This window comes from Aulonocara sp. 'chitande type north' Nkhata Bay, linkage group LG6, assembly GCF_057382095.1.
Source record: "Aulonocara sp. 'chitande type north' Nkhata Bay isolate Kocher_YH1m ecotype deep benthic linkage group LG6, A_spYH_male_GT1.1, whole genome shotgun sequence".
Classification (NCBI taxonomy): Eukaryota; Metazoa; Chordata; class Actinopteri; order Cichliformes; family Cichlidae; genus Aulonocara; species Aulonocara sp. 'chitande type north' Nkhata Bay.
In genome coordinates, this window is record NC_141349.1 from 44,676,509 (window position 1) to 44,704,384 (window position 27,876).

The 27,876-nt window shown below is 47.6% G+C and overlaps 3 protein-coding genes across 11 annotated transcripts in view; 2 read left to right on the forward strand and 1 right to left on the reverse strand.

Annotated features, from left to right (window-relative positions):
• The window catches only part of LOC147328691 (mechanosensitive cation channel TMEM63B-like), a 29,511-nt gene extending 23,590 nt beyond the window's left edge, over nucleotides 1-5,921 (forward strand). For all 4 annotated transcript variants that reach the window (XM_086297240.1, XM_086297237.1, XM_086297238.1 and 1 more), the window contains 3 exons: nucleotides 740-855; nucleotides 932-1,015; nucleotides 2,750-5,921. In XM_086297240.1, coding sequence (XP_086153366.1) covers nucleotides 740-855; nucleotides 932-1,015; nucleotides 2,750-2,938 — 389 coding nt within the window. In that variant the 3' untranslated portion in view covers nucleotides 2,939-5,921. The remainder of the gene's footprint in view (nucleotides 1-739; nucleotides 856-931; nucleotides 1,016-2,749) is intronic.
• Nucleotides 5,922-17,869: 11,948 nt separating this feature from the next.
• On the forward strand, nucleotides 17,870-22,805 carry kat14 (lysine acetyltransferase 14). The gene is made up of 11 exons (XM_086297247.1): nucleotides 17,870-18,013; nucleotides 18,098-18,402; nucleotides 19,301-19,422; nucleotides 19,504-19,625; nucleotides 19,709-19,881; nucleotides 19,959-20,393; nucleotides 20,478-21,052; nucleotides 21,159-21,292; nucleotides 21,985-22,160; nucleotides 22,234-22,424; nucleotides 22,506-22,805. Exons 2-11 carry the CDS (start codon nucleotides 18,141-18,143, stop codon nucleotides 22,677-22,679), a joined length of 2,364 nt encoding a protein of 787 aa, XP_086153373.1. The 5' UTR covers nucleotides 17,870-18,013; nucleotides 18,098-18,140; the 3' UTR covers nucleotides 22,680-22,805.
• Nucleotides 22,806-25,491: 2,686 nt separating this feature from the next.
• The window catches only part of dzank1 (double zinc ribbon and ankyrin repeat domains 1), a 12,334-nt gene continuing 9,949 nt past the window's right edge, over nucleotides 25,492-27,876 (reverse strand). For all 6 annotated transcript variants that reach the window (XM_086297256.1, XM_086297255.1, XM_086297257.1 and 3 more), the window contains 2 exons: nucleotides 26,954-27,028; nucleotides 25,492-26,717 (listed from right to left, as the gene is read on the reverse strand). In XM_086297256.1, the coding sequence (XP_086153382.1) occupies nucleotides 26,576-26,717; nucleotides 26,954-27,028 (217 nt within the window). In that variant the 3' untranslated portion in view covers nucleotides 25,492-26,575. The remainder of the gene's footprint in view (nucleotides 26,718-26,953; nucleotides 27,029-27,876) is intronic.

Consider the following 27,876-nt stretch of genomic DNA (forward strand, 5'->3'; position numbering starts at 1 on the left):
CACTGTCTCACTCACTGAGAGGACAGACGCACGCTCCACGTGACCGTCACGTCCATCACCCTCTCTGTTTTTCACATAATGATATTATCCTATATCCTCGCATGTGATTGGCCACAATATGGAGGGAAATTAATTGAGTTGCCGGCTCTCGCTCAATGGGAGTCGACTCTTCTGATTCACTGCAAAGCGCTCTCGTTGTGTGTCATGGATACTGTTGACTCCAAATCTCCGACCACTATGTCGATCTGAGACAACAAGAGGGAGACAGCGGGAGCAAGACCAAAGTCTGTCGAGGTCGAGACCAAGACCAAGTAAAACTCTGGCGGGGGGGGATTTTTTAAATGTTTCTATCGTTTTGGGGGGGTCTGACAGTCCTGCCAGTGGGTACTGGCTATTATCACCCTGATGACAAGATGTCGTCTCCGTGGATGGCGTTCGATAGCATCGCCGAGTAAATGTGGTTAACCATACTTGTCCTCACACTGATTGCCCGGTGTTTTCAGAGGACATTTGTGGGTCATGGTTCAACCTCACTCTCACCTGGTCGGATACAAATAGGCGATAAATCCGGGGTAACGTGAGGCAGTTTTCTGAGGTGACTCCTTTAGTGAAGTTAACCACACCCTCGGTGAAAGGATGAGCTGTTTTAAATCCAGCAGAACTAAAAAAATGATGTGTTAGTATTCGCGACAGGAAGTTGTTATTTGCTGACCATAGCTAACTGCTAATGTGCTCTCAGGCTTCGACACGCCGACCTCCATGTTCACGCTCGTGGTGCTGATCGTCACCATTGTGGTCTGTCTGTCTCACGTCTGCTTCGGACACTTCAAGTACCTCAGCGCTCACAACTACAAGGTACGACAGCAGTGCGATGAAGGTTAGTGTGCAGTGTGTGAACGCCAGCGTCTTATTCCGAGCATCTCCATTTCAGATCGACACAAAGGAGAACGACGTGGACGCTGTCGAGAACGGACGTCCAGCTCGTCCCTCGTCCTCACCCACCACCAAATCTCAGGTGACGCATGTTGTCTTTATTGGGATTGCAACAAACCACTCCCCCAGGTTTTCATCAAACGGGTCTCAGTACCGCCGGAGATCGGGGCCGCTGAGGCCTTCGGTTAGTCCGCCTTAGACACACTCACAGCTGTTTGAGTCTGTGGGCCCAGAAAGGCAGGCAGACTCACCAAAGCAAACCAAAACTGAGACAAACTAGGAGATGGTGTGAGATTTTATCAGAATGCCTTTCCTGGACTGATCCTCCCGTACAGCTCATAAAACACTGAAAGGTTCAAAAAGCACCAAGCTCAAATTCAAAGATCTGCTCTTACCTTATTTAACTTGTCTCTCAATCACTGCACTGAAGGGAGAACAGATTTGTAGTTCTTGATTTTATCCATAAGCTAATAAAACATTCTTTCTAGTTCTCTAGAAAACCTTGGACCTAAGTTACCGATGGTTCCCTACTTGTTGAGATACACAAGTTTTATGAATCACAACTAGCAAACAACACTCCAAAAGTTGATTCTGTTCATCTGGACGTTTTCAGTGGGAGAAACGTTTCATCATCATCCAGGTGACTTCTTCAGTCTCAGGTTTCCAATCTTATAAACAGGACATTTGCATAATGACTGAAACCAGCCCACTGAGGAACAATGGGCTGGGAGGTCAGCTCCTTAATCTTAATTATGCAAATTCTCATGACCATTGATCAGCAACCACTGATCAATGGCCATGAGTCCCATTCACAGAGAGTTGGGGAATGGCTGCAATCACAGCATTGTAAGATGGTGACGGATGTACCCTTAGGCCCCTCCTTGATTCAGAGATGGTCTTTCCCTCCTTGACTCCGCCCTCAAACCAGCGTTCCTCCCTGTCCAGGATGTTACATCCTCATCATTGAAAGAGTGTCCACTGGCCTGTAGGTGTGCATAGACTGCAGAGTCCTGGCCTGACGAGGTGGCTCTGCTGTGTTGTAGCCAGAGGTTGTTTGGTTTCCCCGATGTATAAATCCTGGCACTCCTCCTGCACTGAACAGCGTACACTATGTTACTCTGTTTGTGTCGGGGGACCCGATCCTTGGGGTGGACCAGTTTGTGGCGCAGCGTGTTTTGGGGTTTAAAAGCCACAGAGACCCGGTGTTTAGAAAAAATGCGTCTCAGCTGCTCCGATACTCCTGACACGTACGCGATCACTACAGGTTTTCACTTATGCAGCGGTTGTCCTTCTCTCCTGGATCAGCTGGAGCTTTCTTTAGGCGCCTTCCCAGCTTTGACAAAAGTCCAGCTGGGATAACCACATTTACTCAGGGCCTTCTTGATGTTCTTCTGCCTCCCTGGCTGCTGTGTCAGTGGGGATGGTGTTCGCTCTGTGTTGTAGCGTCCTGATGACACCCAGTTTGTGCTCCAGTGGATGATGAGAGTCAAACCTTAAATACTGATCCGTATGTGAAGGTTTACGGTACACGTCAGCTTTTAGATGTCCTCCATTACTGATGGAAATCTCACAGTCTAAGAAGGCTAAGCTGCCATTCCCCAACTCTCTGTGAATGGTACCCATGGTCTTTGATCAGTGGTTGTTGAGAATCAACAATCAATCAGAATTGACTTTTGGAGATTTACTCACCTGGATGATTGAGCATGCATCAAGAAGATAGCAAACAACACGTTTTTATAGAAATCGGATCACGTCACAGTTCTCTTTGTGGTCATGTCTCTTCCTGGTGGTTGACCTGTTTTTATGTTCCTTCCAGCAACAGCAGCAGATGTACATCGCCCAGGTCCTCCAGGACCCCAACTCGGACGAGCCTGGCGGAGGGAGCAGCGAGGAGGACCGAGGGTCATCGCAGGATGAGGAGATGCTGAATGGAGGGAACAGCATCAATGAGGCGGATTTCCAGTCGGGGGAGGACAGTCTGATCGCCAACGAAGTGCACCAGTAGCTGGGGGTGGTGCTAGAGGAAGGGGGCGGAGCTAGTAGAGGGTCATACCCACACAACAGTTACAGATAAAGCTGACTGGAAAATCACTACACCCATAAACACTTGTACAGTAGATTCACGGTTAGCTCCACCCCCTCTTGGCCTGAAGACTTGACCCTGACCTTTGATGCCGGCGCCGGGTCGCCAACATCCAGTCCTGCACGCCTGTGGATCCTTAATGGACATCAGACTGTGTCCACAGGAAATCACTGTATATAACCACAAAGCCAAAAGTTCTTTTTCTTGGGTTGGGTGGGTGGGTTTTAAAAACTTGTGCCTGGGCTGGATTCTTTGTTCGCACTCGTGTCTTGATTTCTGATCCCACTACGGGTCACCTGAACCCGACCCCTCTAGGGGTCCAAGCTGATGCTGACGCTGTCTTTTTTTCTCCGCATAGTGAGCGCCTGTTGCGTCATCACCGTACTCCAGAATCAGAGCGTTAAACAACTCGCCAACCGCCAGTTCTCATAGTGTTAGAAACCTCGCTTACGCAGACGCATTGTCATCCCTCTTCTCTGCTGGCCCGTCCTCGCCTCCGTTCTGTGGCTCTGAATGCCAGTACATTCAGCGAATCACCTTGGAGTGTGGGGCTTTTGTTTTTTTAGTTTTTGTACCTGCATGCTGTTAGGAGTGCAGGATTAGGATTAAACTGTCGCACCTTTGGACGATGTCATTCATTGCCGGATTGTACTGGCGAGCGAACACATTAAGCTTCCTCTCGCCTGCTGGCTTCAGTTGGACCACTCCTCGCCGTCGGACTACAACTCTCCATGCAACAACGCTTTCTTTTCTGGTTTGAGTTCACCTGAACTACCTTAAATCATGAACACCTGACAAAGGGAACAGGGATGTTTGTGTCTGTGTAGGTTTAGCAATCTGAACTCTTTTCAGAGGTGGGATGAACTTTGTGATGACTTTCAGCAGCAGGTAGTTCGACTTCGGGTAGATGAAGAAGAAGAGCAGCGCTTTTCGTCGGGATGTTTTTACCTGAACACCTGAAGTTGGAGGTACTGAAGGTGTGTGCTGTCCGTCTGTCTGTGTTAGCTCCTTATAAACAGACTACATCACAAAGGGTTCACCAGGCGTTGATGAAAATGCCATCCATCTACTGTAGAATCAGTTCAGCATTTTTTTTCTTTCACTTTCGTACAAAAGTTTAGAAATATATAATCATGCCGTTTCGGTCTCTACGCGCATCAATAAAGTTTTAGATAGAGTCCGACTGGTGCGAATCGATGGTTTCATCTCTGCCGCGGTACGACGAGCTCCTTCCATCCAATAATGAGCCACAGCTTCCTAGATGTGCCGCTGGTCCCTCAAACAAATAATCACTGTTTATTTCATGCTAATGATCATATTATGACTGTTTTAGCTAATTAGCTGGGTTTATCTGACTGAAGCTAACCCTCGGCTAGCTAGAGCAAGCGACTAATAATCAGGATGTTTCAGTCCATGAAAAAAGATACTGACCCTTTGTCCTGTTAGCTCTTGTCTTTAAAGCTAATAACTTAGTTTGTCGTCCCGATAGTGCAGTGTTAGCCTAGCTCTGGCTCCAGTTAATAAAACTCACCTGATTAGCTCGTTAGTAGGGATGAAGCTGTGTAAAGTTGAACTTACTCCTAGCTTCTCGTTCACACCGACGGCTGGTTTAGAACCAGGACAGAACTGCTGAGTCATTGTTAGCTTCAAGCACACAACTCAGACACATAGGAATGATGCACTGTTAATTGTTAGCATGCAGGCTAACACAGCGCTAGCCTGCTAGCCCGGGGTTCGCATTCTGTTAAATGAAGACTAAATGGTCTGAAACCGCACAACAATGAAGAGGTGATGGTTTAGTTAAGCTAGCACTTTCCCCTGTTTTGCATGTGATGCTAGCAGGGCCACGCCACAGGGACGCAGCGGTGAAACCAGTGGTCTGGTTAACCAGTTGATTTACACCTGATTGTGTCTTCGGCTGTCAGAGGTGAGCAGGCTCGTAGCTCACGCTCCATGTGGTCGTGGTGCCGATCTGCCTCCCGTTGGAGGGATGTAGAAAACATCAAGTTGCAACTGACTTGGCTGGTGGTGACATCATCACAAAGACAGGTCAAGGGGTGTGGCTTCTGCAGAGTAACATAAGTGCTTAGCGACAGAATGGGGAGGAGCTAGTCTCAGGTGTGTTTTGTTTTGTTCCTTTTTTCTCTAAAACAATGTTTACATCAGATTTTGTTTGCTGTGTGTGTGTGTGTGTGTGTGTGTGTGTGTGTGTGTGTGTGTGGGGAGACACGGAGCTGGACTATGAAAGCTGCAGCCGCTGGCTCGCTGGCATTGGCGGGCGGCTGCATGCTGGAGCTCTGCAGCGTTCGTGTCCGGGTGTCGTGTTCTGTTTGATGTTCCCCGCCGCTCCGCCCATGATTGTACGCAGATGAACCTGAAGGTGGAGTCGAGCCTGATCCTCAAGGTTCAGCTCGGCAGCTCGCAGGTGATGACCTGCTTCCTGTTCCTGTCTGTGTAAGGGCACCGGCATAGAATCATTTTCAGAAAGAGAGGCTGAAGTTCGACCGGAGCCGCACAGACCCGGCAGAACCAAATGCGAGCTCGGGGGCTTCAGCGGTCACGGCCTGCGGGAGCCCTGGGACTGTTTGTGTGGAAAAATGGGACTCGAAGGTTTCTGGAAGCGAGCCGCTGCTTCGTGCTGTTTGGTTTGTTTGTTTTTTCTTTTTTTAAAAATAAAATTCCTGAAATGTGAAGAAGAAAAATGTGAAGCGAGGCGTGAAGCGAGGCGTGAAGCAAGCGACAAACTGTGTAAAAACGTGTGTAAATAGCCATCGAACTGCAGTCTGTCGTCCACGTCCTGCTTTAATTTATTGCTGTGACTCTTATTTATTTGGACTTTGGTTTGTGTACAGTGACACCTTCGTCTTATTTATGTTCCTGATCAATAAAACTGATTTCATCCGTGCTCTCGTGCTCTCTGTTTGTCACACCTGAACATGGATCTGCCCTGAGGCAGGAGAAGTGAGCGCATGGCAGGTATGAAGTGAGCGCGCCACATAAACACTTTTAGGGTTAACTGAAACTCTGAGTCAGTTACCATGGTAACAGACGGTGGACGTCAGCTTTTGTCTCTGGAGCTGTGTCCCAAAACGTCAGCTGAATCCTTCGGAGGCTGCATTTGAAGGCCGATTACGTCACAGCCAGGCGACGAAGGCTGTCCCAATTCATCAACTCCTTCAAATGTGGCCGACAAATGCGTCCTTCATTTCCCCGAATTAGAAGGATGGGTCGGGTGTGTCCTTCGTGGTCCACCATATCCCAGGATTCATAGCGCGGCCCAGCCAATTCCAGTTTCCAACAATGGCGGCCGCTACTAAGTTTTTAATACTACTCTTATTAATCTTTCTGGGTCACAAAATAAACTTTGAACATATTTTCAGGCGAGAAAGTAGCTGTGCAAACATCAAATATCTGCTCGATTTATCAAGACATCACATATTTGCAAAAGTGCGCCGACATTTTCGAAGACGTCTGTTAGACCACCCGCTCGATAGTTGACCGGGGGTTTCAATGGTCACTCAACCCGGCGAGAGCAGCGGACACCCGGCTTCATCCTTTTCAGACCCCCGCTGTCTTTCACTACTCAGGTTAAACATGATATACAGTGGGGCAAAAAAGTATTTAGTCAGCCACCGATTGTGCAAGTTCCCCCACTTAAAATGATGACAGAGGTCAGTAATTTGCACCAGAGATACACTTCAACTGTGAGAGACAGAATGTGAAAAAAAAATCCATGAATCCACATGGTAGGATTTGTAAAGAATTTATTGGTAAATCATCTGTATAAAAGACACCTGTCCACAGCCTCAAACAGTCAGACTCCAAACTCTGCCATGGCCAAGACCAAAGAGCTTTCGAAGGACACCAGGAAAAGTATTGTAGACCTGCACCAGACTGGGAAGAGTGAATCTACAATAGGCAAGCAGCTTGGTGTGAAAAAATCAACTGTGGGAGCAATCATCAGAAAATGGAAGACATACAAGACCACTGATAATCTCCCTCGATCTGGGGCTCCACGCAAGATCTCATCCCGTGGGGTCAAAATGATCATGAGAACGGTGAGCAAAGATCCCAGAACCACACGGGGGGACCTGGTGAATGACCTGCAGAGAGCTGGGACCAAAGTAACAAAGGTCACCATCAGTAACACACTACAACGGCAGGGAATCAAATCCCGCAGTGCCAGACGTGTTCCGCTGCTGAAGCCAGTGCATGTCCAGGCCCGTCTGAAGTTTGCCAGAGAGCACATGGATGATACAGCAGAGGATTGGGAGAATGTCATGTGGTCAGATGAAACCAAAGTAGAACTTTTTGGTATAAACTCAACTCGTCGTGTTTGGAGGAAGAAGAATACTGAGTTGCATCCCAAGAACACCATACCTACTGTGAAGCATGGGGGTGGAAACATCATGCTATGGGGCTGTTTTTCTGCCAAGGGGACAGGACGACTGATCCGTGTTAAGGACAGAATGAATGGGGCCATGTATCGTGAGATTTTGAGCCAAAACCTCCTTCCATCAGTGAGAACTTTGAAGATGAAACGAGGCTGGGTCTTCCAACATGACAATGATCCAAAACACACCGCCCGGGCAACAAAGGAGTGGCTCCGTAAGAAGCATTTGAAAGTCCTGGAGTGGCCTAGCCAGTCTCCAGACCTCAACCCCATAGAAAATCTGTGGCGGGAGTTGAAAGTCCGTGTTGCTCGGCGACAGCCCCAAAACATCACTGCTCTCGAGAAGATCTGCATGGAGGAATGGGCCAAAATACCAGCTACTGTGTGTGCAAACCTGGTAAAGACCTATAGTAAACGTTTGACCTCTGTTATTGCCAACAAAGGTTATGTTACAAAGTATTGAGTTGTATTTTTGTTATTGACCAAATACTTATTTTCCACCCTGATTTACGAATAAATTCTTTACAAATCCTACCATGTGGATTCATGGATTTTTTTTTTCACATTCTGTCTCTCACAGTTGAAGTGTACCTCTGGTGCAAATTACTGACCTCTGTCATCATTTTAGGTGGGGGAACTTGCACAATCGGTGGCTGACTAAATACTTTTTTGCCCCACTGTATGAGTCATTCAGATAACTTAAAAATTTTATTGTTGGGCTTTTTTCTGTGTTTTATTTGTTCGTGAGTAAATCGGTTTGGCTGAGATTAAAGTTATTACCTTAGATTAGATTAAATAAAACTTTATTAATCCCACGGGTGGTTTTCACAATAACGTTGAACAGAAAACTGATTAAGCAGAAGTGTGAGACGGTCGAGAGTTTACTCCAGTGTCCTGTTATTTTTTTAGACAGCAAGGAGCAGACGGTCGAGTTTATTAAACTCCACCGAGACAGCGGTGACGCTACTCTGAAGGCTGGACCATCCCATTTCACAGCCTCGCACTTCTGACCTTCTTGGTCTTCGAAGGACCCGGCCCACATAGACCACGAAGGCCGGGTCCTCTGGAGGATGTGGCCGACGTTTTGGGACAAAGACTCCTCCCCTCCTGCTGCACCTGAACCGGCTGAGTGACCGTCATGGATCGAGCTCTATCTGCTGATTCCAGTCTGTTGTTATTTTAATCACATTCATGTTTACAGCTGTTTGCAGATGTTGGACTTTGAAATCGGAGCCGCCTAAACGTTAAATATGAAGTTTAGATTTTACTCCATCTGCCTCCACCTCCAAACCTTCAGTTTCACTCCTGCTGCTCTCCTGTCACACTCGTCTCCACCCTGCCTCACCTCTCTGTGGATGACGTCTTCTACAGCTGAGGGGTAAAAGCTATAATACCCGTGGTGAGCATGCTCAGATATGACTGGCCCGACTTGATCGGCCAATCGGGCGTGAGAAGATCTGAGCTGAATTCAGTTGTTTCACAGGTGGAGGTGTGAGTGAGCGTTAATCACCTGCCGATGGTTGGTTGTGTAGGCCTCCACCTCAGAGGTGGAATAAACTGCCATTTCCACTCCAAAGAGTCACATGACAGTCGAGTCAACGACTCTCAGGACCGCCTCAACGGTCACGACCTCACTAAGTGTCACGTACCAGGGACTCCCCCTGAGTTGTATGCAAGGTGAAGCATCTGGGCCTCCCTCCACCCACAGGCAGGAGGAGGACGTGGCAATGTTAGATAAAGGTGGCCTCAGGTGTGACAGCTCAAGTTCTAAGTGCCCGGCGTGGTCATGTGACCACTTTCACAGCTTTTGACTCAGGCATGGCAGAGGAGGAGGAGCTGTTCAAAAAGCATGCTCCCTCCATGTTTGCATGTTCGTGCTGTGACCCCTTTTATACAGTTTATACGTAGTTCAGGACCGCAGCTTTAGCAGGTTCAGCTCCGTGATCACAGGGTTCCCTCACAGCGCTGCAGTTCACACGCTGCTGTGCGTCACGCTCTGTCTCATTACACGTTTCAGGATCACGCACCTGTGTCAGGGCGGAGCCAAAGGTCAGCCGTGATTCCCAGACAGATAAAGGGTTAATAAACGATTACTATTCATATTGGGCTGCTAGTGCTGGCAGCGGCCTGCGCTGAGATTTAGCTGAACTCCGGCTGATTCTGACCAATCACATCAGTCCGTTTCACTCCGAGCCACACCTGAGCAGCACGTCACGGTTCAGCGGGTGTTGAGGGCAGCCCGTGGCTGGCGGTCACTAGGGGGTGCTGTGGAGCTGTGCTGATATCACACGTATGCTTGACAAACCGTCCGGTGTGCAATTTGTGGAGCACATTAAACTCCAAGGGAACGGATGTGTGCAGCTTCCGTGTTTCTATTAATAGATGAACAATATTAAAATAATAAATATTCCAGAGATGAAGGTGACAGTTTTGATTTTGTGACAGTGAGGTTCAAAGGTTATCCAGCTCAGGTGGGGGCAGCGGTCACTGAAACCTGGGCCTGGTTCATTTTCTCTCTGTAATCTGAGCTGGTTTCTACTATAATAAATAGAAGCAGCAGCTTTTGTATTCATACTTAATGAACGTACGGCTCAGTGCTGCTCTCACCCGTCTGTAACCATCACCTCCAACACCAGAATGTCTGTGAAGGTTCTCAGTCATCCAGGTCATCTATGTCCACTGTGAGCGACCATCTTTGAACAGAGGCGGGGCTTACGACACCAACTCTCTGCCATCTATAATCCAGTTTTGAGATCCTCCCCAGACGCCTTAACGCCCACTCACATCCTGGGCCATCTGACCTCAGAAAATCACATGATAAGGTGGGGCCAGGTTTCACAGTGAGCTCACCCGAAACTCTGGCTGATTGGGACCCACACCCAGTTTCACACCTTGGCTCAGGCGATTAGAGGATCATCAGGGGTCCTTTTGTCCCTCTGTGGGGGGAAACTCCCACTGGGTTTATATCTGGGACTCTCCACCATTTGACCTTAGAACTGAAGAAGCTTCTCGGATGAGAGGTGAAACGTCTTCAAGCAACTTAAAGAAGTCCAGACGCTTTTCTTTGCAAGCTCCTTTGACCAACACCGGAATACTGCGCCTCACCTGCCAAGGAGCAGCAGGTGACTCACGTGTGGAAACCTACGTGAACCAAACCATCAGGTAACCTGTGTGTGACAGAGTTTGAAGCGACGTTTAAAATTCTCTCCTGGGAGTGAAGCAAACACGTGCATAAGGCCCAAAGTGCTGCTGTTCACAGCTGTCAGCACAGACTCTGTTTGTCTCTGTGAGGCAGTAAATCGGACCCAAATGTTCCTCCGGCTTTAAAATTCCCGCCTCTGTGGTGCAGGACGTTTACACAGGCTGTTCTCGTTCATATGACCTCCACCAAACAACAGAACACGCTGAGACAGAGGACGATGCACGTTTGTAGTCTTCTTCTTCTTCCTCCAGTTTAACGGCAGCTTGCATCCATCGGAGTTGCATTACTGCCACCCTCTGGTGTTACTTAGACTGCACTTAGCTCTTTAAATCCTCTTAAACAACTTAATATAATATGGCCAATATTATATTATTGTCAGATTATTATGATATATATATATCTGACTTTCAGCTTGTTGTGTTTGTGGATATATGACTGACGTTAATTATTAAACATTCGCACATAAATAAGTGACGTCATATTCAGTACTTTTGACAGTTCACTCTTCGGCCGCTCCATCTTATTAGGGAAATTCCACATACATAAATGTAAATTTCAAGACTCAACCCCATCATTTAATTTGTTTTTGATTGAAATTGAATATTACTTAAACTCTCTTAAATTAACTTCAATAAAAAAGGTTTATCATTGATTGAAATTCTTTCAGAAATGTTTAACGAATGAGCTGTCACAACTTTCAAGTACAAAGTTGTTATGAAGTCTGTCACATCCCCCCCCCTTTTTTTTCTTTTTCTCTTTTTTATCCTTTCTTTATTTATCCTTCTTATTTCATTGTGCTGTATATTGTTACTCTTACTTGCCTTGTACGTCTACTGTACAAACTGAACTGGAATGACTGACTGTTCGCTTTATAATTTCAATAAAGTTTTGGGGGAAAAAAAGAAAAACCTCTTCGGCCGCTCCCTTCTGCCGTATTTTGCAAAATTATCCACACCCACCGCCGCGCTATGAATTGTGGGATATATGGGACCACGAAGCATGCACCGGACCACGCTTGGTATTTGGGGGGGGGGGGGTGCCAAGATGGCGGAGTGAGTAGACGCTCTCTACCGAGTTCTGCACAAAAAGTTCGTGAACAACGGTAAAGCCTAAGCTTTATGCTGCTAACACTAACAATTCACTAAATAAGAGAAGATACAGCAATCATAGGGCAAGAAGCAGCAGAATGCCGAATCAGAAAGGAGCGAAAAGGGGAAAGTTCCAAGTCTAAGATAGCGCCTGAGAATGCTAACGAGGAGAGTGCTACGTCCAGCAACGTGCTAATGGATAGCTTCCATAACTACGCAGCTACTACGGTGGCACTCAAGTTAGCCGAAGAAGAAATGGATGAGTTCCCACCTCTCCCTGTTACACCTCTCAAATCGCCAGCTCCGAAGAAGTTGATGTACGAACGCAGCAGCTCTGACCCAGTTGATGTAAATGAGATAATTTCTCGTCTGTCGGCACTAATAAACACCAGGTCTGATAACATTGAGAGCATGGTGAGAGAGAATACGCTCCAGATTGAGGGTCTCAAAAAGACGATTGATTTTGTGTGCGCGGAAATGAAAGATATGAAGGGGAAAGTTTGCGACTTGGAAAAAAAGTAACTAAAGAGGAAGGTCGAGTGGACAACTGCCAACAGAGAATCTCTGAGTTGGAAAGATATTCCAGGAGGTGGAATCTCAGACTACATGGAGTCAAGGAGGCTGAGAAAGAAGACGTAAGGGGAAAGGTGACTGTGATATGCCAGTCTGTTCTGCCAGAACAAAATCGTAGGCTGCCTGACGTCATCGACACCGTACACCGACTCGGAGCCAAGCGACAAGGTAGCACCAGACCTAGAGGCATCATCGTGCAGTTCACCTCCCGAATCTACAGAGATGCTGTGTGGAAAGCAGCCAAAACATCCTCCTACCTGCAGGACAATCATTTGAGGATCGCTGAAGATCTGTCCAGGGAGGACAGAGAACGTCGTGACAAACTGTGGCCGATGATAGACAAAGCCCGTAAGGAGGGTAAGCCGGCTTATTTCGTGGGAGGCCGAGGATTCATCAGTGGATCAGAAGTTTTCCCTCCTTCATAGAGACGCTTATTCAGTCTCCGAAATGACATTTCTGTGAGCTTGTTTACATGGTGAACTTGATATTTTCACCCTCAGGTTAAAATTTTACTTTGTGTTGAAGAGTGTGTTTATCTATAAAAAGCTATATTTAAACCATAGTAGATAGTTAAATACTGTATTTTTGTAAGCTTAGTCACTCAGGGTTTTTACTGTTCTACTACCTAAATTGTGCAGCACCCGGTCCCCTTATCCTATAGATCTATTCTTAGCTGTAGAAGTTTAGAACTTACTTTTTCTCTTTCTTTTTTCTAATAACTTTGTCTTTTTCATTTGTTTCTCTTAATACCAGGGGTTTAAGACAAACATGTAAACGCAAAGCTTTGTTTCTATTTGCCAAACAATTTAAAACAGATTTTTGCTTTTTCCAAGGGAGTCATTCCACACCTGCTGATACAAATTTTTGGAAATCACAATGGGGTAATGAAGTCTGGTTGTCCCATGGCTCTGAGCGTTCTGCTGGAGTTGCCACGCTTAAAAATTCTTTTTCTGGAGATGTGTTACACTCTGACTCTGACACCTTAGGACACTACCTCTGCTCACTAATCAGACACAATAACAGTACTTTCATTGCAGTAAATATATATGGTTACAATAATAAAACTGAAAATGATAAATTACTTGACTCCTTAGAAGAATGAATTAATTTCTGGCTCTCCAAATACCCAAATTCAGTCCTCTTAATTGGTGGAGACTTTAACATTGCTTTAGACAATACGGTTGATAGGTGGCCTCCAGGGCAGCAGTCTTCATACAGTGCAAACTTAAAAAATTTATGGGAAAATTTAATCTTGTGGATATTTGGAGAGAAAAATTTCCAGATGATAGACTCTTTACTTGGAGCAATAAGACAGGATCCAGGCAATCACGTATTGACTTTTGGCTTGTTTCTGACTGTATTGATAAGGCAAGGCAAGTTTATTTGTATAGCACAATTCAACAACAAGGTGATTCAAAGTGCTTTACAGAGACATTAGAAACAAGAACAAATAAAAAGCATGATTTAAAATTGATAAAGATAATATTACCGTTAATATACTTGCCACTGGATACTATACCTCATGAATTCTCTTATTGGAAGTTAAATAATTCTTTACTAAAAGATAAAATGGTTAACATGCAGATTAATAAAGTAATTGTTTATTATTGGAACAAAGCTAACAGAGAGAAGTCCTTTTGTACCAATTGGGAACTCTTTAAATTTGAAGCATGCAAATTCTTGAGAAGATACGGGAGTCAAATTGCTAAATTAAGGAAAGCGGAAGAACAGGAAGTAATAAGCAGAATTGCCTCTTATTACCAGACGTCCCCAGAAGAAATCTCAGAGAAAGATAAATTAAGTTTACTAGAACTTCAAAATAAATTGGACGGTTTATATCGACGCAAGGCTGAGGGTGCCTTCATAAGATCCAGGAAGAGGTGGCTGGAGGAGGGCGAACAAAATTCTGCTTACTTTTTCAGACTTGAAAAATACAGATCAAAAACAAACTCTATTCATCAACTAAATATTAATGGCATTGTCTCTGACAATCCTAGAGAAATTTCACATTTCTGTGCCGAATTCTATACTAAACTATACGACTCAAAATATAATGAGGCTGTCTCAACAGGATTTTTCAATAATATTAAAAACCTAAAATCTATTGTTGTGGAAGATAGAAGTTATTGTGACAGCCCTCTGACTGTGGAGGAAGTTTGTAATTCCATTTCTGCACTTAAGGCCAATAAATCTCCCGGCACAGATGGTTTGACTGCAGAGTTTTATAAATCCTTTTCTAATCTCCTGGCTCCGTTTTTACTGCAGGTTTTTACAGAAAGTATAGAGAATAACATCGTCCCTCCTTCTCTTACTCAAGGTCTCATAACACTTATTCCAAAACCAAACAAAGACTTACTCTTTATTGATAATTGGAGACCCATCTCCCTGCTTAATAATGACTATAAGGTTATGGCCTTAATACTTGCTAACAGAATTAAAGAGGTCTTGGAAACAATTATTGATGAGACACAATCGGGCTTTATGAGAAACAGACACATTTCTAATAACATTAGACTGGTTTTGGATTTACTTGATTACTCTGATCTGATACCTGACAATAGTTTCATTCTCTTCCTGGATTTTTATAAGGCTTTTGATACAATTGAACATCAATTTATTTTCCACTGTTTGGAAAAATTTGGCTTTGGCAAGTTTTTCTGTAAAGCTGTCAAAACCTTATACACAAATGGCAATAGTTCTATTAAAATGATTAACGGCTCCACCCCGAGATTTGACCTGAAACGTGGTATTCGCCAAGGATGTCCTATTTCACCATATTTATTTTTACTTTGTACACAAATTCTTGCAACTAATATTTCAAACAGTGTTGTACAAGGAATCACCATAGCTGATAAGGAGCTCCGTCATCAGCCAGTTAGCCGATGACACCACACCCTTTTTGAAGAATGCAAACCAAATCCCACCAGCCCTTACTGTGATTAGTGATTTCTCTGAGGCCTCTGGTTTATGCCTAAATCTAAAAAAGTGTGAGTTACTAGCAATTAAAGACTGCCCTGCAAATACTATCTGTAATATCTCTGTTAAACAAGAAGTCACATACTTGGGACTGCTAATATCCAAAGACCAAAAATCAAGATGCTCTTCAAACTTCACTCCAATTATACAGAAAACCCTAAAAAAGTTCAACCAGTGGCTGCAAAGGGACTTGTCTTTGAAAGGTAGAGTGTTACTTACTAAAGCTGAAGGGATATCCCGATGAACATATGCTGCTCTCTCCTTACATCTGGATAAGAAAAGTAGTAAAGATATTGACCGTATGCAGGTCCTCTTAACGTGGACCCTCATTTATAAACACAACTTCTCACCTCACAAATACCTCATCTGGAACAACAGAGAGATTTTATAGAAAAATAAATCACGTTTCCTGGAAACTTGGCTCCAAAATGGGATCCTATTGGTGGCTCAGCTGGTTAGTAAAGAAGGACAACTACTTACATACGACGACTTTATTGCACTATATAATTTTCCAATCAGTGTTCAGGAATTCTCAATGGTGCTTGGTGCCATACCCTCAGGGACTTTAATGTTATATAAAAACACTGACAGCTCGATCTCTACCTCAGTCACGCTCCCTGATCCAGCTGAGTCACCAATAGGAAAAATCTGCTTTACACAGGAACTTGGTAACAGCAATAAGAGAATACGTAGTTTATGCCAAGAAGATATCGTCTCTCTCCCATATATAATATCTTATTGGAACCGATTTGTTCCAGATATCAAGTAGAAGACAGTCTGGATGGTCCCCCATAAATATTTGATTGTAAATAAGGTGAAAGAAGTCTCTTTTAAAATTCGACAGAAATGTTATCCAGCCAGTCACTACATGGTCAAATTTAAAAGGGACATAAATACTAATTGTACTTTCTGTGGGGATCATCCAGAAACGGTGACACATCTTTTTTGGTACTGTTCTTTTACACAGAGATTTGTTATTGTCCATATTTTAAGGGAGTTTTCTTTACGATGGGAAAATGTTTTATTCTGTTTCTTTAAGTTCCCCAAGAAGTATGAGAAATGTTTTTTATGATAAATTTCTTAATACTTTTAGCTGAATTTTTTATCCATAAATGTAAGTTTACTAACAAAACACCATATTTCTGTCATTATTTTAAGGATGTGCACATGCACATACAATCAATATCAGACTGCACCAACAAAAACGCTCAAAACAATTTATGTTTGTGAATTTTTGCGTGTATTCTTATAATTGTTACCTTTTTCTTTTACCCCTGGCTTTGTGTGTTCATGTTCTGTTGTTTTGTATACTTCATCTGTTCGTATGTTGTATACTCATTGTTTGTTAAATAAAGTTTATAAAAAAAAACAAAAAAACCCGCTTGGTATTTGGGGAAATCGACGCATTTGGAGCATGCATTTGAAGTACACTTCGAATTGGGACAACCGTCGTCGCGTGGCGGTGACGTAACCGCACTTAAAATGCGTACTCCAAGCGTGCAGACCCTGAATTGGGACACAGCCTGCGTGTGTTTCACCACACTCCGGCCGGTGGGGGCGGTGTAGCTCAGGTGAGCGTAGAAGAAGAAGAAGACCTTAGCCGCCGTTAGCCGGAGCTGAGACAGCGTGATGTCCGCGGTCTCTAAGGTGGTCCTGGGAGTGTCCGTGGTTCTGACCGTGAGCACCGTGGCTGCGGTGCACCTCAAACAGGCCTGGGACAGAGAGGTAAGCCGGGCCGGGGCAAGCCGGGCTAACATCTAGCTGCGTGTGCCGGAACGGGTCACGGGGGCTAACGAGGCTAACGCCAAAGCACAGGTGGTGGTTAAACTCAATTGAACGGACACAGGTGACGTCACACAGACGTTAAAAGAGTAATAATAAATAAACACGATAATGACGATAAACAGCAGCCAACAACCGCATCCTCCAACGCTTTTCAAAATAAAAGACTCAGTTGGCAGGTAAACAATGAGTCCTTACATTTATGGCTCAGTTAGCTAATCAGGCGTTATCAGAGTTAACTTTAGCTCAGGTGAGTGCAGAACACGTGACTGACAGAACTGCAGTGGGGTCAGATTTTTCATTTCTGATTCTGTTACGCTTACACGTGTGCCTTTATTTTGGAGGTGGGTTTCCTGTCGTGTGACCTCTGTGAGGTCTCGAGTCCTGCTCTTAAATAACAAAGAAACAGAAAATCCCACACCTGGGTTTAAGGTGTTCGCACCATGAGAACAAAGCTTGGAAGCTGCTGGAGGCATCTCACCTGTGACACCTGTTTCAGTAATCAGTGATCAATAATGATCACTTTCTCCAGCGCCTTACAAGAAACCCAAGAATGCTTCGCAACACAAGTCAAAAAGGTCAAAGGTTTAAGTTTGTGTGTTTAAGTTGAAGTGAAGCTCCTATGGGAGAGACTCCACCTTTGAGGGTTCTGTTGCAAGGGACAGAAAGCAGACCGGACTGTGTACAGGTGCTGAGGGGCGGAGCACTGAGGGATTAATGAGTGAGAAGCAGGATCTGTAAGTGAACCAGTGGAGATTCATGAGGGCAGGGCTCACATGTTCCCAGAGCTTGATCAACGATGAGTGGTCTTTGTGTTTGTCGTGCAGCGCCTGCGTGAGGGCGTGGTCAGGGATCTGGAACGGCTCGAGCGCAGGAAAGAGAACCTGCGGATGCTGGAGGAGCAGCGGCTGCTGACCCGACAGCTGGAGGAGGAGAGACGCCGCAGGGAGGCCAGGCTCCACCCACAGGACACCTGAGAAAAGGTAAACACTGTTGTGGACCTACGCTATCGCGTTCCCGAGTCTCCTTACGACTGGGTCACCTGTAATGTTTCTGCTCTTGCGTAGATTGCAGCGGTCACCTGCCCAGGTCTGCCGTACCTGAAGCAGGATGATGGACAGCAGTGGCGAGCAGCTGGTGGGAGGGGAGGACGAGGCAGCCTGCACGTCGGCGTCGGACGGTCTGGAAGAGGGGGAGGTGGAGGGCGAGACGCTGCTGATTGTTGAGTCGGAGGACCAGGGCTCTGTGGACCTGTCACATGACCAGAGCGGCGACTCCCTGACCAGTGACGTGGGTGAGGACACCGACGGGGGGTGGGCCTGCGAGGACATGTCCTTCTACTGCGACCGCTGCCACAAGTGGATCCCCGCAGGTGAGCTGGCCAATCGCAGCGCTCCATTTCTGACGTGACTGACGTCACTACCTTCTCCAGTAGGTGGCGCTACCTGCTGCCGAGCAATCTGAAAATGTGACATCAGCAGACCGCATGCCACCGATTGGCTGGTCAGGTGTGTCATTCTGTGAGTCATGAGAGCGAGTCTTTCGGGAAAATTGAAACCTGCGGCCCACGAGTCTGACAAAACGCCGCGGACCGAGCAGGAGGCACGCCATCGCCTCGGCGTCCTGCTTTGTTCTCGTTCATGTCGCGCACAAGTGATGTCACAGGATGCTCGGCCTTGTTGCTATAACAACCCAACGCAATCAAGTCTGTGGGTTCCCGGCGACACCACAGTTGTAGCTACAGGGTCGGACGATATGCTGAGAGCGTTATGGCGGGAACAAAAGGGATCCAGACGCTCCGCTGCGTTCGTGCTCCCACCGCGTGCCGGCCGGTCCGTCTCACATGGCGCTCAATAAAGTTGTCACGCGAATCAACGGTCGTACCCGCTGAACTCTGAAGCGAGATCTGCACTTCTGCGCGCGGTAGCTTCCTCCACATGGCGCCACCTTCAGGCACGAGCTCCTCCTCGCGTGTGCACGAACGCCGTTTAGCCCAGCTCCAGAACACGGCGTGAGCGTGCTCTCGGTTAAGTGTCACACGACGCGATGGACAATCACATGATTTGAGCCCTAATGTGACCTCTGACCGTGCTGTAAGCAGGTATGAGAGTAAAGGTGAGGTCTGATGTGGTGTGGGTGGAGCCAGACAGGAAGCTGTTAGTCCAGCTCGTCTGCAGCTTCATCGGTTGAGAGCAGGCACTGGTGGTAACCTAGGAGACCCCCAGCAGGTGTGCGGCAGCAGCTGACTCTGTACCTGTGATCGTCCCCAGCTCAGCTCCGCGGCGAGCAGCCGAGCTACCTGAAGGGAGACAACTTCTTCAAATTCGTCTGCTCCGACTGCTCCGAAGATGGCAAGGAGAGCTTTGAGAGGATGAGGCTCACCTGGCAGCAGGTAGGACTTTAGCCCCACCCACACACACAGACACACACCTCAGATATGCGGCGTGCTGACGGCGGCTTCTTCCTGCGACAGGTGGTGATGTTGGCCATGTACAACCTGTCTCTGGAGGGGACGGGCCGGCAGGGCTATTTCAGGTGGAAAGAGGACATCTGCGCTTTCATTGGTCGACACTGGAACTTCCTGCTGGGCTCGAGGTCGGTCGCAGACGGACAATAAAGTTTTGCTCTCCATCGTTAACGTGCCGGCGCTCACGTTCGTGTTGCGCTCTTCTTTGCAGGAAGAAGACGTCCACCTGGTGGAGCACGGTAGCGGGCTGCCTGTCGGTCGGAAGCCCCGCCTTCTTCCGCTCCGGAGCGCAGGAGTTCGGTGAGCCCGGCTGGTGGAAGCTGGTCCACAACCGACCTCCGACCCTGCGACCAGAAGTGGACAAATCCGTGACAAAGACTAAAGGTAAGCCGCGATCGAACGCTGGCTCCCAACTGGACGGTGTCTGTTGACCTCTGACCTTGGACGCCATTTACCCACAGCGTCCAAACCCGTGCTGGACCCGATTATCACCGTGGAGGGTCTGCGCAAACGCGGAGCTCGGAACCCCGTGGAGAACGCCATGCAGCTGAAGGAGAAACGCTCGCGCACTCAGGAGGCCAAAGAAATCCGGCGGGCCCAGAAGGAGGCGGCGGGCGGATACACGGACCATAGCGCTGCCTCCACGCCTGTCAAACTGGGTGGAGGCCGTGGTGCAGGTGGTGGGCGGCGCCCAGATCTGGTCCTGGAGAAGGGCGAGGTCATTGACTTCTCTTCGCTCAGCTCCTCAGACAGAACGCCACTCACCAGCCCGACGCCATCGCCTTCACCTGACTTTTCTGCCCCGGGAACGCCAGCCTCGCATTCGGCGACGCCCAGCCTGCTGTCGGAGGCAGACCTTATCCCTGATGCCATGCCGCCACAGGCGTTGTTCCACGGTGAGGTAACACCTGATTGGTGCAGGGTCATGTGGTTTTATGTGATGTAAGCGCTGATGGCGTGTTCTGCTTCCTCCAACTCAGATGATGAGGAGATGGAGGCGGAGGGGATGATCGACCCGGGAACAGAGTACATCCCGCCTGCCAGTGCCAACCTGGGCACCCGCAAGAAGCTCCGCCCACCACCGCCTCACATCAAGCGTGAAGCAGAGAGCGAGGAAGACGAAGGCCGTGACCACGACTTGGAAGAACCCGTAGGACAAAGTCAAGACACCCCGCTGTCCGCAGGCGGCGGTGGCGGGGGACCTGAGCGCAGAAGGACGACTCATCCGGAGAACGCTGCCGGCAACGCCCAGAGCCCTCGCTACGCCGCTCTCAGTCTGTACGAGGAGAGGATGCTGCTGCGAAGGCTGGACGCTTGCCCGCTCGCGTTGGCCGTCACGCCGCAGGCTAAACGCCTCCACAGGAAGTTGCTGGTTCGCCAGATAAAACGACAGAGGAGGCACCCCCTGCTGGACATTGACCGAGTGGTCAGCGCCACCCTCAGCCTGGTGGGAGGGATCTATGGCGCCCAGGAGGCGGGAGCACAAATCGGCGGCGGTGTGAAAGGGAAGTACTGTACCAGCAGCCAGGAGCTGCGGATTCTCGATCGCTTCCAGGTAACGCACACACTTCCTGTCCGTCCACGTGACGCGCCCGCGTGCACCAATCACTGCAGCTGATGCAGCGTTCACACTGTTCGCTTCACCTGTCCGTGTTTTACAGACGGGCGTCTCCGGCAGGCGAGGCGTCCAGCAGCCGTCCGTGTCCTTCTGGCATCGTCTGATGGGAGCCGAAGGAAGCCTGGAGCAGACCATCAGGAGCCCGTACACCTCCCGCCTCCTCAAACCCTACATCAGGTAAACCTCCGGGTCAGAGCCACACCTGTGGTCGGAGAGTCCTCTGAGCTTCCTGCGAGGTGGAGGTTTAGGGCTGTGCGATATGACCAGAATCTCACGTCCCGATATAAGACAGCTATCGTCCGATAACGATATAAATCACAAATGTAACATTTTCTGTAAGTTCTGTAAGTTTTTAACGATGCATGAAACGACACGTTTTTAGACATAAGTTGTAACGGCGCCGTTTTCTTTGAGTATTTATTACACGGCGTGCTGCGGGGAAAAGCCTGTTCTAACGTTTGAGTCTAAGCTTTATTTTTTAGCATCCGTAAACACTCTGCATCTTTCATGTGATTCAGTTTACTTTGAAAAGTCTCAACAGGATCTTGAGCTTTATTGTGAAAGGTTTATGTGGAACATAAACAAGCGGACATGCAATGGTTTTACCATCGTTGTTGCTAACGACGACGCATAAAACCAGGCGCTTGTGCGTCCGTAGTGTTTATATTAAATCTAAGAGACAGAACTTTAAGAAATGAATAATAACTACAGGGACATCAGAACATGAAAAATATTACCGTAAACAGTTTATTTTGCGACACCACGAAACAAACGATAGCGTAAAATGAAAGATGTTTTTATATCGTTATATGGAACAGCCCTATGGAGGTCCACATCCGCGTTCTCCATCTTTCTTTTCTTTTGTCTAGGCGGGACTACGAGAGCCGTCCGCCGAAGCTCCGGCTGCTGGCCGAGATCCGAGCGTACCCGCACAGGAAGGAGCCGGGCTGGGCACCTGAACCCGACGCTCCAATCGACTACTGCTACGTCCGTCCAAACCACATCCCCTCCGTCAACGCCATGTGTCACGACAGCTTCTGGCCAGGTAGCACGCTTGCCCGTTACGCCCCGTGGCGCCGTCCGGCCGTGGCTCAGACCTCCGTCTGCTCCTCCCACAGGTGTGGATCTATCCGAGTGCCTGCAGTACCCTGACTTCAGCGTGGTCGTCCTTTACAAGAAGGTGGTGGTGGGCTTCGGCTTCATGGTGCCGGACGTGAAGTACAACGAGGCCTACATCTCCTTCCTGCTCGTCCACCCCGAGTGGAGGCGGGCCGGCATCGGGACCTTCATGATTTACCACCTGATCCAGGTGCGACTGCAGGTGGGCGGGTCGGGGCGTCCGTGCTGCTGCGACCATCCTAACGTGTGTGTGTGTTTGTGCGTGTTTCAGACGTGTATGGGGAAGGACGTCACGCTGCACGTGTCGGCCAGCAACCCCGCCATGCTGCTGTACCAGAAGTTCGGTTTCAAGGCCGAGGAGTACATCCTGGACTTTTATGATAAATATTACCCCGTGGACAGCGCAGAGTGCCGCCACGCCTTCTTTCTGCGACTGCGGCGCTGAGCCCCGTCCGCAGCTGACCTGCACCTGAGGCAGGTGTGCAGCTGTCAGTGCTGTGAGGAACATCTGGGACTGTGTGTGTGCTGCTGTTTGTGTTTCTGAGGTATTAAAACCAACGTGCTGAAGCTCCACCTGCTCTCTCGCCTGCTTTACACTCGATCGCCCTCCATCCTAACCACTCGCTGCAGTCTGCCATCAGCACGCTGCTGGGAGCGAGCAGGACAGGCAGGAACTGTTACTCTGCACATTTCAAATCCAGGTGCGCTCTCACGCCACGCGGTGTGCACGCAGACGTTAACAGCGCTTCAGTTAGAGCGCCAAGTTTCAAGTGTTACTGTCATGTACAGATAAACAGAGCAGCCACATCTACCCATAATGAAATTCTTTGGCTCGTGCTCCTCAGCTTTACATGAGCATATGGAGAGTGTGCAGAAAATAGCAGAAACAACAATGAAAAAGAGAAAAGGATTCAATATTTAGAGAATTGATGACAAGTTGGTTTTTACAGGCTGTGCAAAACTTGTGCAATGAGCATGTAAGTGGCATTAGTTGAAGTGACAGTCCTGTAATCGTAGTGAGTGTTTAATGGTGTGTATACTGTCAGCAGTTCAAAAGCCTGATGGCTTGTGGGTAAAAACTGTCTTTGCATCTGGTAGTGCGGGTCTGGATGCTCCTGCTGGACGTGTGAAAAGTCTGTGGCCGGGATCTGCTGCGTCTTCCTCATGCAGCGCTGTCTGCACAGATCCTGCAGGGCTGCCAGTTCAGTCCTGGTGATGCGCAGTGCTGATCTCACCGCCCCCTGCAGAGCATTACAGCTGCCGTACCAGGCGGTGATGCAGCCAGTCAGAATACTTTTAATGGTGCATCGATAGGTTGTTCGTATTCTGGGGTTCATGCTGAACCTTCTCAGGCGCCGCAGGAAGAAGAGCCGCTGTCTTGCTGCTCTTGTGATGACACCAACATGGTGTGACCAGCTCAGATCCTCGCTGATGTTGATGCCCAGGAATCTGAATCAGCTGACTCTCTCCACTTCTGCTCCACGATGTGGATGGGGCGTGGCCTCCTCTCCTGTAATCCACGATGAGCTCCTGGTTTTACCAGCATTTATACATGTGCACAAACAAAGAAGTCATGCTCTCATCGTTCGGTCTGAGCCGGCACACTGGACGTCAGTCGTAAGATAATCTAAATCTAATTTGGCATCTTAATGTAAGATAATCATAACGTGCTTTACTGTAAGTTTACCTTTAAATCCATTTTACTTAAAGAGGCTTTTTCTCACTGGAGGATTACATACATATCACATTCATATTAATTACGAGGCACTTTGTTTGGCAACCCTCCCCCCCCCCCCCCCCCATGCAGAAAGATGTGAACACCTCTATCCTGCACATGCTCAGTTCATCGGGGTCAGACAGCCTGGTGTCAGAGGTGAAGGTGACAACTGGTTTATTTCCAGAACCACCAGCAGGGGGAGCTGCAGGAAACATTTCTGGACACTTTAACTCTGACACGTGATTGTGTGCAGGGTATTTGCCATTGTGTTTATGTTGTTGATGCAGTGTAACTAGTTAATAATAACAAAATCCAACAATCATATGACCCCCTATGAGCAGCACTTTGGTGACAGTGGGAAGGAAAAACTCCTTTAACAGGAAGAAACCTCCGGCAGTAGAAACCTCAGTAGTACACACAGCGGATGGAGCCGTTTTTATCAACAGTAGCTAACCTCCACCCGGCTGGCTGTCCGAGCCGAGGCAGTCACAGTCTGGAGGGCTCAGAGAGCCGTCTCGACTCTTCACGTTTATCCAAGTTTGTGTCACCAGAAGAAACTCCAGATATCGAGAGGTGAAGAAGTCATTCAGTCTTATCTGTTAGTGACCGGCCATGAACCAGAGCAGCCTGCTTCACACAGGTCACAGGCCGGATGAGATGCACAACCCCGGGGATGAAGGCTCCGCCCTCCCTCTGCTGAGGCTGACAGGGACATGTGGAGGCTCAGGTACGATCCCCCTGGCGAGGAACCACCTGAGGTCCAGGACCACAAGAACACAGCAATGCCTCATTAGACAAGGACTAAACTTTACCAACACACCAGCCCGTTTCACCGTCTGTGGTTGTGGAATCATGCTGCCAGTGTCACCTGTGCAGGTGTTCAGTAAATGTTGTATGGGTGGTGTTCATGGTTAGCTTTGTCAGACTGTTAGACAGTAAGCTGTGACTGAAACCTACGTGGAGGATGAGTGTGGACTGTCCTTGTACCTGATGAAGGTCAGTCTGAAGCGCCGGGTCGCCCCCTGCAGGAGCAGCAGTACACAGAAAGGTCTCAAACCTTAAACCATTCTGTAATTTCCAGCTGGGGGCGACTGTCCAGAGGTCTGATTTTTTTAATGTGTATGTGTTAGTCCCCATAGGGAAATAGTTCCTCTGCATTGAACCCATTCACCCAGTGAAGCAGTGGGCAGCCACCAATGCAGCGCCCGGGGAGCAGTGTGTAGGGACGGCACCTTGCTCAGGGGTACCTCAGGGTAGCCGTTCAGTGGAGTTGAACCCCCGACCTTCCGATCATGGGGCCACCACTCTACCTACTGAGCTATCCCTGCCCCCTTTTTTTTTTTTTTTTTTGAATTAAAGTCTGAGAGAAAATGAACATCCTGATGACCTCTGACCTCCGTGAACTCTTTACTTGCTGCTTTCAGGTGTTTTGAAGTTTATTTTGGAGGAACAGGAAGCAGCGCACCATAGACGAGATCAGGTACTTGTTTTTCTGTTTTATGGGCGGAGCTGTTAAATCAGACTAAAATAAAGAGAAGTCTCATCCCGAAATATTTTATTACTTGAACCTTGGCAGACACCTCGACACGTAAGTAAAGTTTATTTATTAAGCGCTTTTCGTAGACAGTCACAAAGCGCTGTACGCGAAGGTTAAGATAAACAGAACGTTAGTAATAAAATAGACAATATAAACAATATCAAAGTTAAATGTAAATAAAAAATGTTCAAGGCGTTGATCAACAGAAGGCTTGTTTAAACTGAAACAGCCTTTGTACAGCTTGGAGGCAAGAAAGAGAAGATCTGTCCAAGCTGGTAAACAGGACGTGACAATAATCTAAACAACGACACAAATGCATGAACACTTTTCCAGATCAGCTGAGGAGACCATATGTCGCCGTTTAGAAATGTTCCTTAAATGAAAGAAACAGGAACGAGACAGAGATTTTACAGAGTCGAGGCCCAGAGACGAATCAGATATTTGACTTAACAGAAAGAAGCAAGAACCTGACTGACTTCAGATTGTAGTCCAGGATGAGTTACGATCGTTGTCTCGGTCTGGTTTGTGTTTAAAACAAGGTAGTTGTTAGAAAGCCAATCAGAAACCTGAGTTAAGCACTGGACTAGGGTGGACAGCGACTCCAGCTGAGCAGGCTGACACATGCAGCTGAATGTCATCGGCATAGAAATGATAAGAAATGACTGAATAATGCAGCTAATGGAAGCATGAAAATAATAATGGACCCAAAACTGAACCCTGTGGAACCCCACAGGTTGGGGGGCGACGTTAGAGGTGAACCTGTCAGTCCTAACAGTAAAGCTCCTGTCTGATAAGTAGGAAGAAAACCAGGTAAGCCGGAGCCAGATATATGCGCCAAAACCTGTTAGCTTGTTAGCGTTTTTATGGTCAATGCTATCGAAGGATGCGCTGAGACAAAGCAAAACGATCACAGAACAATTCCTGCATCAGAACCCACCAACAGATCCCAGAGATCCGGTCTCAGTGGAAGCCGGACTGAAAGGGTCCAAAATCTGTAATCTGCATGTCTGTGCTGACAGGAAGCGATGTCACTTTCTGAGCTGTACACATCACTTCACGTTCAGACCAATCAGAAAAAAAATCAGCTTCATCTTGAGTTCATGATTCCCAGTTTGCCCAGTCCAGTCTGAGACGCCAGCAGAGACGCCATGCTGCTGCAGCCCAAGCTCGCCGCCACATCATACGCCGTCTGACCTGCAGCGTTCCTCCGCCTCACGTTGGCCTTACAGCTGAAACCAGGGACAGAGAGGATGATGTCATTATGACAAGTGGGAGGAGCAACAACTGCAGGTACTGTGCTGCATTCAGTAGCAACTTGGAACTTTCAATCTCAGTCAGACCCGGCACACTGTTGCCACACCAACCGTCTCTCGTTCAAGATCTAAGAAGCTTTGACTCTGAAACACACCTGCAGGCGGCCGTGTTTACACAGAGACACTGAATGCAGCATTTAACTCAGACTCACCTGAGCAGGACCTCAGCACACGGCACACCTGCAGACCCCAGTGCTGCAGCTTCATGCAGAGCAGTGTTCTTCATCCTGAGGAGGAGGAGGAGTGTCACCACACATGAGCATCACAGGGTCTAAATAATGGAAGCTAGTAGCTACAAGGACCAATCAGAGGGCTCCATCAGCACCTCATCCAGAATCTGAAGCAACCAGTGTGCAGGCAAGTTTCAGGTAAGTACAGTGAAGTGGGCGGAGTCTATGGGATGTTGTTATGATGAATGAAGACCTTGAAGGTGATCTGCTCAATCCACGAGTCTGAGAACCGTCAGCCAATCAGAATCATGCATGAAATCAGCTGATAATAAATCAATTTGTTGATCAATTATTAAGTCATGTACTAACAGAGACTTGGAGGAGAGAGACCTGATATTTAATAATCCACATTTCACTGTGTTACTCTTTGGTTCAGATGTGGATACTGTATTGTTCTTTCTTTGTGATTGTTTATGTTTAAGTTGTTTGTTGATGGTTTTTAGTTTGTTCTTTGTCTGTTTGGAAGCTGACACAGTCTCTATGGAGATGGGTTTTTGGGGGGTAGCAGGAGGAGAGAAGCTGCAGAGAGGCGTGTAAGACTGCAGCTCTGCTTCCTGGTCCCAACTCTGGATAGTCATATTTTGGGGGGTTTAATAAATTTGTCCATATTTCTAGAAATGAGAGCTGCTCCATCCAAAGTGGGATGGATGCCGTCTCTCCTAACAAGACCAGGTTTCCTCCAGAAGGTTTGCCAATTATCTATGAAGCCCACATCGTTTCTGGGACACCACTCAGACAGCCAGCAATTTAAGGAGAACATGCAGCTAAACATGTCACTCCTGGTCTGATTGGGGAGGGGACCAGAGAAAACTACAGAGTCCCACAAAGTTACACACCGATTCAAT